This window comes from Nipponia nippon, unplaced genomic scaffold (assembly GCF_047370975.1).
Source record: "Nipponia nippon isolate SJK-2023a ecotype South Korea unplaced genomic scaffold, ASM4737097v1 scaffold_16, whole genome shotgun sequence".
Lineage (NCBI taxonomy): Eukaryota > Metazoa > Chordata > Aves > Pelecaniformes > Threskiornithidae > Nipponia > Nipponia nippon.
In genome coordinates this window covers 249470-265831 of record NW_028262332.1, presented here as the reverse complement: position 1 = coordinate 265831, position 16362 = coordinate 249470, and the positions used below count along the sequence as shown (strand labels likewise).

Sequence of the window (16362 nt, the reverse complement as noted above, 5' to 3'; positions counted from 1 at the left end):
CGTCCAGTCCTGGTCTCTAGTGCAGGTATTTGTTTGATGTCCAAATACCGCTGTTGGCTCACTGTGAAATACGCTGTGTTTCAGCTGCTGCCCTTATGATGTGCGAGGCAGGGCTGATCGCACCGGAGCCCTCCGGCCCCATGCAGTACTATGGCGAGTCGTCCGACACCTACTACCACGTGGACCGCTGGCAGAGGCTGCGCACGGCTGTCAGGAAGCTGGAGTTCTGGGAAAACTTCAACGCCGAGCTGATAGGCAGCGGCTTCTTCTCCAAGGTCTACAAGGTAAGCTGACGTGCAGGCAGCCCACGATCTGTGTGAGAGCAGCTGAGCGGCTGCTGAGGCTGTGTAGGTGTTCCTCATCTGAGGAACCTGGCCCCGAGCTTATTTCCTCGTCTTCATCCCTCCCCGCTCACTCTGGCAGGTTGGATGGGCCGAGGAAGGAAAGGACGCCCCACTTGGCGTGCCTAGCACACCGCCTTTGGTTCACATCTCCCCTTCCATAGTGAAAAAGGAGATGGGAGGACTCGATCAATCAATGTTCATTCATACTGTCATCTAGCCATACAACAGGCTTGTCGGGGAGCTAAACTGGGTATTGGATGAGATTAGGGGATATTTATGCTCTGTGCAGGTTTTGTTGTCAAAACTGTAGCAAAATATATAGAGGAAAAGAACGTAAAAGCTGTGTGTGTCTCCCAGAATACCTGCCACCCACATGCCGTGGAGATGCCAGTGCTGTCACCCCTCTCTGTTACGATGATGCTGGGGAAGAGCAGGGGACCTGGAGCGGGGTCAGGCTGGGACAGGCTGCTGGTCCATCCACTTCTGCCTCTGCTGCCTTCCTGCAAGCCAGTGCATGATGCGGATGGTGTGTCACCAAAGCAAAACCGCTTTTCTCCCTGGGGCTGCTGTGAGTCACTCGCTGCACCAAGCTCCACTGGTGTGGGAGTTTGTTTAACCCTCTCTGAGCAAGCACAGGATCCGGGGTGCTGCCAGCTATGCTCCCCCTCCGACGCTGCTCCTCAGCCTGGGAGTGCCACTGCTTATCTGGGGGGAGCGGGTGGGACCTGGGGCTCTTTCCTTGCAGCCCTCGGTGATTGCTGCTCTATGAAGAGCAAAGCAAAAGGAGGTTCATCACGTTTGGAAGCGAGACTTGGCCTTCTTCTCTGACAGCAGATGCCATGTTGCTTTGCAGTGTGGCCAGGTTTGTCCACCTTATCTCTCCTCCCAGCAGCCCTCCAGAATGTGGCTGCTGCCACTGGTCTCGGTTGTTGGGATGTGACACAGACCCAGTGGAAAAAAATTGGGCCTGACTCTACCAATGCCTTCAGCTCCTTAGCTTGACCGGCCCCGTGACAAACATCATGACTGCACGTTTCTCCTGGGCCAGCATAAGATGCTTCTGCCCGAGGAGTACTCTGACGTATTCTGGGTGAGATCCCTGGCTGGTGTAGGCGCATGTGGCCAGTTGAAACTACTGGAGCCAGGCTGGCAGGATCCGGCCATGGAACCGCAGAAAATACGCAAGTCGGATAGATAAACGCACGTTGTTTTCTCAAGGCTCGGTCTCCTCCTCTACTGCATCTGGGCTTGGTGCTGTGAGAAAGCCTTTGAGTGAACTTCAGGCCCAGGGACAGTGCGCTAAAGCTGTTCAAGGGGAATCTCCAGCCAAAGGTCTACGGCAGCTCTTTGCAGACTGGAGCAATGCATGACAAATACCTCTCCCCACCACAGCCTCCCTCTAGTAATTGCTTTCCCCACCTACGCAGCGTGCCGTTGCCATCGCTTTCTCTTTCCTTTATCTAGCAGATTTTCATAGTAACAGTTGCTGTTTCCTCCGTGCGTGACATTTTCCTCCTGCCCTGGCAGTGAATGAAATTCCAGCAGTAGGCAGGCTGGAGACACGGATCTTGAATGAAAATGAAATAACTTCTTGAAGTAGAAGCAGAAAAAGAAATGTAAAAAAAATAAAGTTTGAATGAAATGCTATGCGTCAAATAGTCAGAAGACAGCGGAGGAGGACTTGGGACAAGGACAGTCCTTTGTGGGGACTTGACATTTGTCTGGGGACTCGAGCGCGACCGTAACCGAGTGCTCTGATGACTTGTGGTCCTCTTGGGTCAGCCAGTCCCCTGTGGACCCGTAGCCCTGAACAGCAGCACTCCTGCTGCGAAGCACCACTGGTGATGGTCCTTCGAAGCTCTTTGCCAACAGATGCTGTCTTCCAAAGTGCTCCCACAGCAAGGACATAGACTCCCCAAAGTGCTGGCACTGCCTGTGCTGGCTGCCTGCTGCTTTTGCCCTCCTTCGTCCTTCGATTAAGCCCGTTCTCAGCAGTTGTTATATGTGGGTTGGCTGAGGAAGGAGGATTCACTTGGTTCTACTCAGACTCAAGAGATCTGTGCTCAGCCTTCTGCTCTGTGGGTCAGGTATTGCATGACCTGGGCACAAGGGACTTTCCCTCTTTCTCTGCCTTAGTTTTCTGATGTGCACTAATGAGCTGTTCAAGTATGAGTTTCTCTCAGGGAAAGCATGACGCTTCTTTCATTGGCAGTTCTCTCCTACATCGGGATCTGAGGTGCTCAAAAGCAGGAGAGAAAGGCAACGGTGACTTCTTTTTTCTGAGGCTGGTTTAAGGCATTGCCCAAAGGGAGCCTCTGAGTGAACTCCTTCTCTGTTGGCCCTCAAAAACCTTCATACACGTTAGGAAGCACAGTCCCACTCTCTGGCTTTCTGCAGTTTTCCAGTGCCAGATTTTCACCTTTATTTCTCCACTCAAGGATGACACCAGATCTTTACCCTTCATCACTCATTATCGTGAAATGAGAATACTTTGGAGGCCCCTCTGCACTTTGCTGGTTCTCACACTGATCCAGGACAAAACTGGACACTTTGTGTGATTCAGAGCAGACCAAGGGCAGCTCCAGGTTGGCCAGAGCAAAGTCTTAGGGCCTGTGGTCTTGGAAGAGGCCTTCTGAGCCCATTACCTTTGCCCATCTCTCCCACTACTTTTTTTTGGGTGTGGGTCTACCGTTGCTTTTCAGTCATTTCTCCTCCGGACCAGGCTGGACTTTGCATTGCCCTGTGGGCAGGAACCCTTCCAGTGCTCGCCGACTCCACCGGCCAGGCAGTGTTTGTGAACTCTGCTGGTGTCCAGCTGGGACATCAGCCTCATCTGGAAGCTCAGTGTCTCCACCAGAGTTTGTGCAGAGCGAATAGGTCTCACTGAAACTCAGTATTAGCTCTTCTTAAAGATTTTCAGCTATTCCAGATTTCGGCTGCTCCCTGTACTCTGTCCTGGGTATAAGGGCACTCACAGTCTTTGGGCAAAGATGATTGATAACATCTCTTATATTTACATCTGTGCAATTACAGTTAATAATCAGTTACCCCTGATTAGTGACCCACAGTCTGTGGTTATGAGCTCCCATCAGGTGAGGGTGTCAGAGCCCTGGTCCTTACGACCTGCTCGAGCAGACAGGCAGAGTTATTCCAGCGATAACATTGACTATCAGGTTGCATTCCTTCAGAAAGCAAGCAGCAGTTCATGTTGCTCCCAAGGCAGTTTGTTTTGTGACCCTGATTATAGTGAACCTTTCTCTCCTTCCAGCCCAGCTGGGTCTTACATGCAGCCCTTTGTTTCCCTCACCTGGGCTAGTAACCTTATCCATAGGGTGACCATCACAGAGAGCAAGGGATGACACTTTGGGACTCAGAGTGCTGCTCTTAAGCCAGCTCATGCTGTGTCTAAACTATTTTCCCCTTAAAACAAACAAACAAAAACCCAAAAACCTCAAGATGAGAGAAAATTAAACACGTGGCTGGATTCTCTGCTAGTCCTAGGGGAGCTGTCAGAACATCAGTGTGGGCCACACTTGATACATGAGTCTCCTTAAAACAGATGTTCATTGAGGATGGAAATGTTAAAGTACCACAATGCTCTGTGATGTGGTCTGGAAACTGCTGTTTGGATCGTCAGCCCAGCTAACGTGAGCTGCAGCGCAGAGACCCTGGGTGGTCCTGTCGGGGCTGAGTGCCAGGGCACCCCTGCATGTCCTGCAGCCTACGTGTCCTACTGCCCAACCCTGGCGCCTCCACAGGGGACAGAAAATTTCCTCCTAAAAATGCCTGCTCAGTCTGTTCAGTGTTGTAAGGTGCGGGGAAGAGCATTTTGTCTTCTGTTCTTTTGCTTCCAGTATCCCTGCCCAGGGGAAGCCCTAGGAATGAAATTTTGGGTGGTAATCCATAGCAGAGGTTCAGGTTAGCATGTGGCCGGGAAGCAGACACGGGACCTCTGTCCTGGGATGTGGGGGAGAGATGCGCTGGCTCTGCGCTTTCTTTGTTGTGTCTGTGGCAGAGCCTGGGTGGAGGAGGGATGGCCGTGGGGATGGCCACGGGCAGGGCTGCAGGAAGAACTGGGGATGAGGAGTGTGGCCAGCAGCCTTGTGCAGGGATCAGACCCAGGTAGGAAGGAGGGATGGAGATGTGGGGCAGGCTGCGGTTGGGAAGGGACATTGAATGGCAAGGCATTGGAGGGGAGAAGGTCAGCTCTGCGGTAACCTGGTACGGGCTGAGAAACTGCTCCAGCCCAAGGAACACACAAATTTTGGCAGAGAAATAGTGTTGTGATGTGTTGGGACAGGAGGGACCTGGCTGTCCCCAGCCGCCCAGGTGGGCATCACTGGAGTGGAGCTTATGTGGAAGGGACAGCACCTTGCACTTGTGCAAATGGCTGTGCAAAGCTCTGGGCAGCGGGGAAATGAGATCCAGGCCTTTGGTTGGGAAGCGATGCTGTCGTTCAGAGGGGCTGGCAGACCTCTGGAAGCTAAGAGATGTCCTGCTCCAACCTCGGCTCCAGGTGACCCAGGCTGCTGCTTGTAAAGTGATGGTGGTGAAGATCTACAAGAACGACGTGGACCAAGAGGTGATTGTGCGTGAGATCAGCCTGCTGCAGAAGCTGTCCCACCCCAACATCGTCAGGTGGGCGCATCCTCCGGCCATGAGCAGGGGGCACTGGCGGGGGCTGGAGTTGGCTTGGTTGGAGTTGGCTTGGAACTAAAGCAGTTCTGCAATGAGGGATTGAGCTGAACCTTGACGGCTTCTTTTCTTTTTTTGTGGTGTGTTCTTCTGCTTAGGTACCTTGGGATATGCGTGAAGGATGACAAGCTGTACCCCATTCTGGAGGTAAAGGTTTCTTGCTTGTAAGTGTGCTGTGGGCAGGCAAGGACCCTGCGGTTCTTTGGCAGGGAGGATGGCAGATATCCTGTAATGCATACCTGCACCCGCCCGTCTCCTGCGCCCATGAATGGCTCTGGACTTGCCTCAGAGGGGCTTCTGGTCCTTTCTGCCCCACAGCTGGTCACAGCTGGATCGGGGCACAGTCACTGCAGGGCAATGAGATTCAGGCAGGATAGCCAAAAAGTGTTTCAGGTTGGCTTGGTACCACCAAAGGGCCAGAATGGGCCGGCTGGCAGGGAGAAGAGAAGCCAGGGATGGAGGGCAGGAGTAGAAAGTAAAGCAGATGGAGAGTGGCAGGATCTCCAGGGTGGCTCTGGAATGGTAGTGTGGTCTAATGGAAAAGCCTGGGTTGGTACTGGGGAGGTCTCACCTTGTTCCTACGCTGTTGATGGCAGAAGGCGTTGACCAAGCTTTTTGCCTCTAGTTTGCTGTCCGTGAGTGAGGACCATGGCTTCTACAGCCGTCCCTGCAGTGGGGAAGAGCCCAGAGACCGGCAGTGACTTGCTGTGCCAGGAGGGGTGTTTGCACCATGCCCCACACAGGGGCCCCTGCGTGCGGTGGCATTCCCAACCTCCATCCCGAAGGAGGGCCTCCTGGGCTGGCGAGGGAGGGTTCAGCAGCCGGGAAGCTCCAGGGGAGCCCGTGTCTGGCTGCACAGCTACCCGCTTTTTGTCTCTGTTCACAGTACGTGAATGGGGGTTGCCTGGAGGAGCTCCTGGCCAGCAAAGACATTGCTTTGACGTGGAAGGAGAAAGTGGACTTAGCTTCTGACATCACCAGAGGCATGATCTACCTGCACTCCAAGAACATCTACCACCGAGATCTCAACTCCAAGGTACGCAGCTGGAAAGGGGATGTCACCCCTGGACTGCTGAAGGTGGCTGTGTTAGGGGACCACACAGGGACCCCTTGGGGCTGTAACCAGGAGGCCTCAGGCCCCATGCTGGCCCTCTGCTCCACGCTAATCCCTCTGCAGGCAAGGAAGCATTCTTGATAAAACCTGTCATTACATTGCATTCATCGCTTGCCAAGCAGGAGACCCAGATAGAGATAAAAATATATTGCTCCTAGTGCTGTTGCTGTCAGAAGAGAAACCAGATGGAAATGTCTGCAGGATTGCATGTGGTTTTCTTTGCCTACAGTTGCAGGAGAAGCTCTGCCAGATTTAGAGATTTCCTTTCCTGCTCACAGCAAGGAGGAAGCTGTTGCTACCAGGAGCTGGTCACAGGTTCTGGGAGCGAGTGCCATGTGAGCTGGTCCCTGTCTGTGTGCAGAGCACCAGCAGAGTTCAGGAGATGTGCATCTCCTCACTCAAGCCCAGGGAAGTTGTTCTTCCTTGATGCAGAGGGTCCAGGTCACTAATTTTAGGATGGTCACCTCCATGGGTGGCAGCGTGCCAGCTGTGAAAACTGGCATCTGGAGACAGGCTTTGGGTGTAACACAAAGGCACATCATGTTCCTGGTGTATTGGCCCTCTGGCTGGGAGGCTGCTTTCCTCAGCGTGGGCTCACGTTGCTTGATGGGGGCAGGAGCAGCCCCCATCAACAGCTTTGCCATTCTCAGGTTTGTCCATGGGGACAGGCTTTGATGTGGCCCTTCCTCTGCCACTGGTATGGCAGTAGGAACATGGTGGGGCAGTGCCTTGTTGATCTCTCTTGGGCAAGACTATCCAAACCTCAGGTGGATCTGCAGCGTGTCCATGATATCACAGGGAATGTGAGCTGAGGAGTTGGCCACCAGCCTGGACCATATCTGTGTCAGCTGACGCCAGAGGCTGGCTTGGTGATTCGTGGAAATGGAGCCTGCAAGCCCTTGCAGTTGATGCTGGATAGGCGGTGGTGTATCTCTTACAAGCCATTTTTGTTGGGGCTCTGTGAGCTTTTTAAGAGAAACTTGAAATATTGATGAAGGTTGGCAGTGGGGAAGCCGGTCAAACATTACAGTCTTGAGAGACATCAGCACAGGAAGGAAACTCACCTTTGTCATGTCAGGCTGTTTACTTGCCTCAGTTATTAACCATGAAATCGCAAACACCAGGCAAGGACAAGGCAAGAGCCTGGTTCACTCTGACCCCAGGTTTCTTGGCCAGTGTGGTCTGAAGTCAGGTGAGATGTAATTTCCTATTTGGTGGTGACTGATGAGCTCAGGAGCTTTCCAGATCTGCTTGTGGGAAGTGCTGGAGGTCCCTGCCTGTCCCTTCTGTCTTGCTGAGGTGGTTCCACCCTGAAAGAGGTTCATCCCTCCCCAGGGAAACCTAAGAAACCCGCAGTGATGATGGCTGAAGATACAGGAGAGAAGTGTGTATGTGCTCACTTGAAATCTAGTTGTTAGTGAGAGCCATCTGGAGAAGATACCTGTTGTTTCTGCTAGTTCCCTGGGAGCAGACGCTGAGGAGGAAATCCTGGGGAACTGAACAGGCCAAAACCCCTGGGGTTTTGAGAAACCTTAAGATAATTTTATAGGAATTCCTCCAGAAAGCCGTGTTAGCGATGTGTAGCCGTGGGCAGCGAGAAGGGCTGTGGCTGTGATCCTGCCCGCCTTCAGCTGAACAGTGAACAGGGTCGACATGCACATTTCGAGGTTTCTTTCAGATAAAAGGACGTGGATCATCATGTTTGTTGAACCACTTCTTCAAAGGACTTGTCCTGGCTTCAGATATGATCGGTCCATCCCAAACCTGCCCCGCGCACTCCGTGTGTGCTGCCAGGACGCAGGTCTCTGGTGAGGGGAGAGCCTGTGACGGCGAGGTGGGGCTGAGGGCTGGCGAGGTGCTGCTCAGTGAAGCGTCCAGGCCCTTCCTCGCTGGCGTCTCATGCCGTGCCCCATGGGCTCCTTTCAGAACTGCCTCATTCGAGTGACGCCGCGGGGCCGTGAAGCACTGGTGACTGACTTTGGGCTGGCCAGGGAGGTGGTGGAGCTGCCTGTGAAGGATGTGGAGAGGAAGCTGTCTCTGGTGGGCTCTGCTTTCTGGATGGCTCCTGAGATGCTGCGGGGAGAGCCCTATGACCGGAAGGTATGGCGCTGCTTCCCAGCTCCTTGTTCATCCTCAGAGCTCCCGAGCGAGCGTGGGGGATGTCTCTGCTTGCTGGTGACATGTCCCAACAGCAGAAAAGCCCTTCCCTCCTTCCCCAGGAAACGTTGCCCTGCTACCTGGACCTTTGCTCAGTAATGCTCTGCTTAGCAACTTGGAAGTTCCTTATGTGGCCTTGTTAAGTTAAACTTTTAGGGAAATGGATTGCTGCTGTGGACAAACACAGTGAAGCCTCTCTGAGGAAGACGCTTGATGAGTTCCAGCCCGATGAGCCTGTTGCAGGATCTGTGGGGGTGCCAGAGCTGTGGGAGAAGCACCAGACACATTGAACAAGAGCGTGGGCCCAGGCTTCCCAAAGATGAGGCTGGGCTCCAAGTGGGGCTGTGGTGTTTCTGGGTGGGTTCAGAAGCCCAGAAGTTTAGGGGTTTGCTGCCTCCATCTCTGATGGGCGTTTTTGATGGGCTTTTGCGTAACTGCTGGAAGGACCTTGTCGTTGGTACTCCCCTTTCTCATGCTTTGCTTCTGTGCATGCCCTGTCCCACCTCCCGCTCTCCCACCCCTCCTGCAGGTGGACGTGTTTTCCTTTGGCATTGTCCTCTGCGAAATCCTGGGCAGGATCCCAGCTGACCCCGAAGTGCTTCCCAGGACTCAGGTAATGATTCCTACAGCCAAATCTAATGGTGTTTTCTCCATGGTATCAGATTGTGGCTTCCCTCTGGACCAGACCGACCTGTACACACATGTATGTGTTCGCACTCGGGTTTCTCTCTAGAGGTTTTTCCATGAGAAAATCTGATCTCAAAATTTTCAGTGCACAAGAGTTCAGTGCCATCTATAGTTTCAAAACTTTTGTTAGATCAACAATTTGAGATGAAGTACTTCTGTTTAAAGACCTTAATTCCAAATACTTCATTTCGCTTTTACATTTCACCTTCTCCATTGGAGTGGCGGGTGAAACACAACTTTCATCACAAACGTTTACTTACGGATAGGCTGCAGTGACTGCACAGTTCATGTGGAAACAGTGAGCTTCCCTAAAAACATGGCCTTCCTTGTTTCAACATTTGCAACATTTCCCTTCCACAAAGTGGGAAGGGAAAGTTTATCCTGAACAAGGGTGAAAAATCCAGCAGGAAAACAGCAAATTGCTGCTTTCCAAGGAGAAACGCAAAGAACCTGCAGTGACCAGAGATTATTCCATGTTTCTGTGAGACTGAACAGGAGCTAACGCTGCATCTGTGTTCACAAGATGAAGGAGGATTACGTGTCGGAGACTCTGAGGTCCGAAGGGACAAAGCTGTAGTTACGGCAGCAGCTGGCTGGACCCTTCCAACCCTCAGCTGCTGTTGGAGGACCAGATTATCTGCAGTTCCTGTCCTCAGCAGCCACTGCTCAGCACCTGGGGCTGGTTCCTCTACTGGTTTCTGCCTTTGTGGCTCTTGCCTTAGTCTGAGCTTTTCCAGGAGGACACGTACTGCCCCGCAGGGACAGCACAGAGCAAGCAGAAGGATGCTGCAGTCTCCCAACTCTGCTAACAATTTACCATCGGTGCAGTCCTGCAGAGCTGATGTTGCCCCGGTACCTTTGCATAGCCATCAGCAAAATAGCTGTGATGGAGACCCTAAAAGCTTTAAACCATGAGCATTTTGTGCTTTAACACCTTGAGAAGGATGAAGAGCTGTTAAAGGACTTTATAGCTGAAGTCTTTTCTACATACTCTTCCCCCTTCCTCACAGGATTACGGCTTGGATGTTGCTGCCTTCCAAGGGATGATCAGCGAATGCCCCAAGCGGGTGATGGACCTCGCTGCCAGCTGCTGTCGGGTGAGATACTTGCTTGGTTTTTTTTTTTTTCCCCTTTGGTTTTATTGAGTTTGTATCACACTTGTATGATGGAGACCAACATTGTTGTGAACCCTGGAGAGCTTGAACCTGCCGCTCCAGCGCTAGCCCACAGGGCTCTGCCACTTGAGCTGTGAAGTGATGAGATCTTCCTGAGGCAGCAGTATGCTTTCATCCACCGCGCGGTTTTGCCCCTAGGAGCAGTGTTTAGTTCGTGTATTACAGCCCCAAACGTCCCAAGGTCCTGCCTGTTCCCTTGCACGTCGACCCCAGTGTGGGAAGCAGGTTGGTGATGATGTCCAGTCCCTCCTGCGGCCAGGCCGCAGGCAGAGGCACCCGGCTGATCCTCTCTGGAGGGCACTGCCTTGCCGTTACCAGCCCTGGCGTTACAGAGATCATCAGAGCGTAGTTCTTGAACCTTTCTTGCTTTAGCGTAAAAGGTAATGGTGAAAGCTGGGGTCTGCCCAAAGCCTCGGGAGGCAAAGCAGAGCAAAAGCGAGGATTCAAGTTAATCTCTGAAAGGAAGAGAAAAACAAAGGCAGTAATCAGGCAGAGAGTGGAGAAGCTGGGTGATCATAATGTGCCTAATTGCTAGGAGCTCAAGGCAGCAAATGGAAATAAATCCTTGCCTGGGTCCCGAGGATGTGTGAATAACTTACCCTGAATCAGAGGAGTGATTCACGTCAGCAACTGGCTTAGATTTATATGTGTTCAGATCTCATATCTCTGACGGGCAGCTTCCTAGTGCAGGTTGATATAATAACAGGCTTCTGCCAGAAATGGCCCCTGGGGCTGTTCTTCCCTGCCCTTGTGCGATGTGCAGGTCTGGGGAGTCTCTGGCGCAGCCCCCAGGCTGGCTCCATGGGGTCAGGCTCAAAGGGCAGCCCCAGGATGGCCCGGTGCGGGATGGGGTGCCCCAGGCCACCTCCCTCACTTTGGGTACACCCAGATGGCACTGGCAGGGCTGGGGGATCAGGGCCCACTGAGGATGAGCTGCATCAGGGAGACAAGACAGGTCCTGACTGTCGTGAAAAAGCTCAGGGAATGACACATCTCCCTCCTGATACCGGCCTGCCGCCTTTCCCTGCACAACACCTGCCCCTGCGCTGCTTGGGTGGGCTTTGGGACGAGCAGTTCCCACACCCTGTCCGGGTCGGGGAATGTCGGGCTGGTTTGCGGCATCCCGCTGCCTTTGCTTGAGCTGTACCACACCATGGGCCCTGTCCTGCGGCTGCTCGTTTGCGGCAGCCTGGGCCTTGATCACCAAGTGGTGATGCCAGGAGGCTCCACCAGCAGGTGTGTGACCCAGACCAGCGCTAATGCTGGATGGATGCCGTTGCCCAGCCTTGGGGGACCCAGCAGAGCTGCTGCAGAGCACCCACCTCCTGTCTGGGGTGTCCTCTTCAGCTTTCCCTTCTCGTTCCAGGTGGAAGCATTTAAGAGGCCGTCTTTCTCTGAAATCCTGGATGAGTTGGAGGATGTCGCGGAGAGCCTGGAGCCTAGGAGGGACAATCAGCTTTCGGGCTGAGCTGCCTGCCTCCTGTGAGGCTTGGCAGAAAATTGCCCAAACTGTAAATTAACTGTCTGGGGGGTCAGGAGTGAAGAAGGAAGGTGGGGAAGGGAAGAGCTAAGTGATGTGCTGGTGTTTATTTAATCGTAGTCTCGGTTTCTAATTTCTTGGGTGGAAAACATGGTTAAAAACGGTGAAGGTACTTACCAAGGGTATATTTTTCCTAGCTAAGGTTTTTAACAGATGTAATTAGGACACCGAGCAGCCTTTGTCTGTTTGCTTGTTAAAAGCAAATGATCCTGGAGGGACCTGAATTCCCCTGAGGATGCTTTCCAAATCCCCAACAGAAACATCGTCCTCTCCTGCTTCCCCGTGCCACCCGGACCCAGGGCCTTCCCTTTCTCCATCCCCACGGCCTTGGGAAATCACCTCTTGGGGGGCTGGGACCTGTGCAGTGTGAAGGAGAGGGGCTTTGGGGTGCTTGGTGAGCCTCGGGGTCGCCTTATATTTCAAAGCCTTAAAGCAGCCGTCCGGCAGCCCTGCGGGAACAGGCATGCTCCATAAGGTCTCTGGCTGGGTCTCCCGGCATCGCGCTCAGGGCGCACCCAGGCACGGAGGCATCCGGCAAGGTTTTGGAGAGTCAGCTGGGGCCACCCACGGGTGCCGACCTGCGCCGGCCGAGGCGATGGGGAGGGTGTGCCTTATCGAGATAGGAACTAACCGACTAATATCTCCTCTCAGAAAAGCTTTGTCAGACACATGTCCCAGCATCACGGCAGTCTGGATTTCTCCCCGCCGCCCTTGACTGGGGCTCAAAGATGGAGGGGTCTGCCTCCCCGCTTCTCGTCCCGCTGCAAACACGGCGACGAGCACAATGACAACAGCTTGTGAGGCCGAAACGGGGGAGAGCTGGGTCCAGCATCATCCAGCATCTCCCCCATTTCTCTGTCTGGCCCAGCACCCATCGCCTCCTTGGCCATGTGGGGCACCCTCCGGGCCCCAGGGCTCAGGCAGCCAGGAAAGGACTTGGTTTTAATACCATGTTTTCTTCTGTGGGCCAGAGGAGGGTGCTGGGGCTGCGGATCCAAACCAGAGGTGGAAAGAATAATGGCTAGAAATGGTCTGGCATTGCAAGTTAAGAGAAGTAAGTGAGCAGTCATGTCCCTGCCCCCAGATCAGCTGATTGCTGGGCCATTGGTCTGAAAGACATGTTCTGCTGGGACCAAAATGTTTGTGGGTGTAAATAGGTGTAATGTCTGTATAGTGGTGGAGCTGTGGCTCTGTTCTTGTAGACTGTAAGCTCTTGGAGCAAGGATCATTCATCTGTCCACCAAAAAGTATTTGTACAGTGTATAGTCCAATGGGCCTTCAGCCTACAGCTTGAAGGCTGTTCTCCCACATAGTGGTAGACCTACCTGGGGGCCTCATCTCAAGCTCTTGGGGCTGGATTTGGTCTCATGTATAGCCCAACGTCTCCGTGCCGTGGTGCCTGCACAAGGGAGTGTCAGTGGTGTGCTGGGACAGAGGCGTGGTGGAGAAGCATGGTGCATTTTCACCAGGGATCATAAGGAATTGGGAGCTGGCATGAAATGCGCTGAATGGCACCAGGGTCACCAGCTCAGCCACATCTCCAGGGGCTTCTGCAGCTCCTCATTCCCCAGAGGTGCCGTTGTGCTTTTGTGGGATACTGACTTATTTGCACAAGAAACCTGCTCAACAGTAAACTGCCCAGCAAATACCTTCATCCCAGCTGGATACTGCCGGTGTGGGGGAAGCAAAACCTCGGGAAGCAGAGGACTGAAAATAAGGGAAGCTTTTCAACCTGGAGGAGGGAGAGTGGCCACTTTTTGACTTGCACGAGTTTGGGAACTTCAGACCAGTGGAGTGAAGTGGACTGCAACAGCAGTGCAAACAGCACTGACATATGTGTGTGTCTCTCAGTGAGAGCCAGCCACCAGCAGCATCACAGCAATGTGTTGGACGAAAACCACAGGGTGCATATTTGCCTACCAGGAGATGGACCTGAGGAGCTAACTGCAACCTCCTAAGGCTTCCCAGGCTCCCCTGGGCTCTTCTTCCATAGAGGAACAGGCTTGAGAATGAGGAATCCAACAGTACGTGCTAACACCCAAAGCATTGATACAAAGCCTTTTCCAAAGGCCACTGTGGATGAAGGGTAGCTGTCCTCCTCGTCTCAGTCCCTGGCTAGATGCATTGCTTTCGCAAAGCCTTTCCCCAGCCTGCCCCATGCTGCCTGGTCTGCCAAGCTGGGGTCTGCTCTTCCTCTGCCCCCCCTGCACAAGAGCAGACTAAAGGAAGATCCCTTAACATACCTCAGATGGCCTGTTATGGGGTGAAGGTGTCTGTGGGGTGAAGGGGCACTCTCCTGCAGGGCTGCTTCCCTGCTGGCCACCCCCTTCCCAGGACCAGCAAGGCTTGGTGCTACTGGTGCCCTGCCGCAGGCCGGGCTGATCCTTCCTCCAGCCGTACATCTGACTGGTCCTGCAGAGCAACAACCGTGGGGCAAAAGGCACATGGAGTTGTGTATGCTTTGGTGATGCTGTGGTATGAAGGAAGATCTTTTGGTTTTATTTCACTGCTTGGGGGTAAGAAACCTGCTCAAGGATTAAATAGATCTGGGGGTGGGGGGATATTTTACTGCACAGAGCACAGAGGATAGCGTTAGCCAGCACGGTCTGAGCTGCGATGGATCAGAACTGTTTCTTCTGGGCTTGCCATGTGCCCCATCACGCTCATGGTGGATCTCAGGTGACTGAAGGATATCAGGTCCTTGCTAGAAGGACCTTTGGTGCCTGCTGCAGGGGCAGGTGGGACCGAGACTGTCTGCAGGCACCATGTGAACTAGAAAAGCCAATGTTGGGAGTCTGCAGAGAACAGAGGTGGTCTGGGAATTTGTCTGGTGCATCTCGTGGACCAAGAGTTTCTCTGTACTGGTCAGAGCTGGAGGGAGAGGCGAGCATGGGAAACCTGCTGAGCTGCCCTCCAGGTACGAGCCCCTGTGCTGGGAGCGCAGGGCCTGGCTTCCCCACGCCAGTCTCACGCAAAGTCCAGGTCAGTGGTTGAATTTCATGTCTCGGAATCCTGGCACTGAACTGAAGCAACTGCGATGGTGGGTGGAGGGCCTGGGTGGTGCAGCAGGCTCGCCATTGCTGGACCTGGCCAGGAGCTGCCTCCTCTGCGTCTCTTCCCTCTGTTGGCCGCTTGCTCCGCAGGTGCCGACGGCACAGACCTGGCCATGCTGCACCCCATGGGCCACGCATTCCCGCGTCCTCCATTGTGTCTTCGTTTGTTAGTTTTTATAAATGCCATTTGGGAATAAAGTCTAGTGGTTCTTTTCCACATCAGCCCTGGCTGCTGTGTTTCATCATCCTGGGTCTGCTCAGTGCTGCTGCCAAAATGCCGTGTTTCCAAGCATAGGCACAAACACAACTACACAAACAGCTTCACGCTCTGTCAGCAGAGCTGGCATAATAAACCTTTAGTTAAAAGTAATTTACAGAAGAGTATTACCTAGGAGATAGTGCTATTTTGAGTCCATTGCCCCCCTGTGCCCTCGATCTGTGGCAGGCTCAGCTGGTGTCACCCCTTCTCTTCGGTTGGGTGGGCACAAGGTAGCAGCAGCAGCACGTGCACAGTGCAGAGGCTGCTGGATTCATCTTTTCCACCCGAGCAGCCCACAAGCCAAGAGGACCAAGCCACAGTGAAATGATTTCCCTTCCCCAGCTGCAGCTTGTTTTGTGCTGACTCGTACATGGCATTAGTTACGTACGCTTCAGGCGCAGCCCTCTCACAAGGACACCTCGGAAAATTGGAGGAAGGTGTTCACTATGCCGGGGCCACTGGGTCTGCTGCACCCAAACAAATCGTAGAGCAGTGCTGAAGCTCAGTTCTCTGAGCTCCTCATATGATAGTCATCAGTGTTAGGTAGGAAGACCTTTCCTTCCGATGTCCAGTTTCTTGAAGTCAATCAGCTTTCAGATTTACAGCTGTGAAATCTCTGGGCACTTGCACGTGGCCAAAGTGCTGTGTTCCTCCCTGGAAAGACCCTCTGTGCAGCCCTTGGAGGCTGGCAGTAATCCCATGGGTGGTTTGGACTGCTGGGTCTTCCCATGTCCCCGACGATGCAGGAGGGTTTTGCTTTCAGATGGCTACGCATCAACAAGCCATCAGAGATGTTTCCAGCCTCTCATCCAGGCTCCCAGATGTGGCAGAAACCAGGTCCTCTCCCCACACCCCATAGCCTGGCCCACCCTGCTCCTCTGGTGACTCCCCAGCCTCACTTGTCATTATTTGCAGCGAGGGAAATGTCTGGAGAAGCTCCAGGGACGTTGTCACTTCTAGGCTTCAGGGTTGGCCCTTTCCAGATCCGCTAATGAGCAGAAGAGGGTTTTCAAACACAAAATGCAAACCTGATCCATGAGCTTTCCAGGACACAGAGAAAAAGCCCGGAGATGAGCAGTGGCCAGGATCAGTCCCAGACTGACTGAGGCTATTCTGCTTTTCTTCTGGGGACCCTTGGCAAGAGGATGGAAAGCAAGAGGCACTGGGTGATACCCTGACAGTTTGGGGAGCATATTCCTTTAGGACATCTCAAGTCTGTTCCCTGCCTCTTCCCCACTGGTCAGGTGTGAGCACTGATGGAGGAGTGGGAACCCTTCTGTTGCGGAGAGGTGGGAGCTCTGGGCTGGTGGTACGTACACGTGTCCAGAGAACTGGATC

At 53.4% G+C, this 16362-nt stretch overlaps 1 protein-coding gene across 1 annotated transcript in view; it reads left to right on the top strand.

The window, feature by feature from the left end:
* LOC104018393 (dual specificity testis-specific protein kinase 2-like) overlaps window positions 1–14981 on the top strand; it is a 31580-nt gene extending 16599 nt beyond the window's left edge. The window contains exons 2-9 of the mRNA XM_087753082.1: window positions 85–284; window positions 4861–4982; window positions 5138–5186; window positions 5926–6075; window positions 8080–8253; window positions 8840–8923; window positions 10008–10094; window positions 11539–14981. Coding sequence (XP_087609208.1) covers window positions 96–284; window positions 4861–4982; window positions 5138–5186; window positions 5926–6075; window positions 8080–8253; window positions 8840–8923; window positions 10008–10094; window positions 11539–11640 — 957 coding nt within the window. The 5' untranslated portion in view covers window positions 85–95 and the 3' untranslated portion in view covers window positions 11641–14981. The remainder of the gene's footprint in view (window positions 1–84; window positions 285–4860; window positions 4983–5137; window positions 5187–5925; window positions 6076–8079; window positions 8254–8839; window positions 8924–10007; window positions 10095–11538) is intronic.
* Window positions 14982–16362: the final 1381 nt, after the last annotated feature.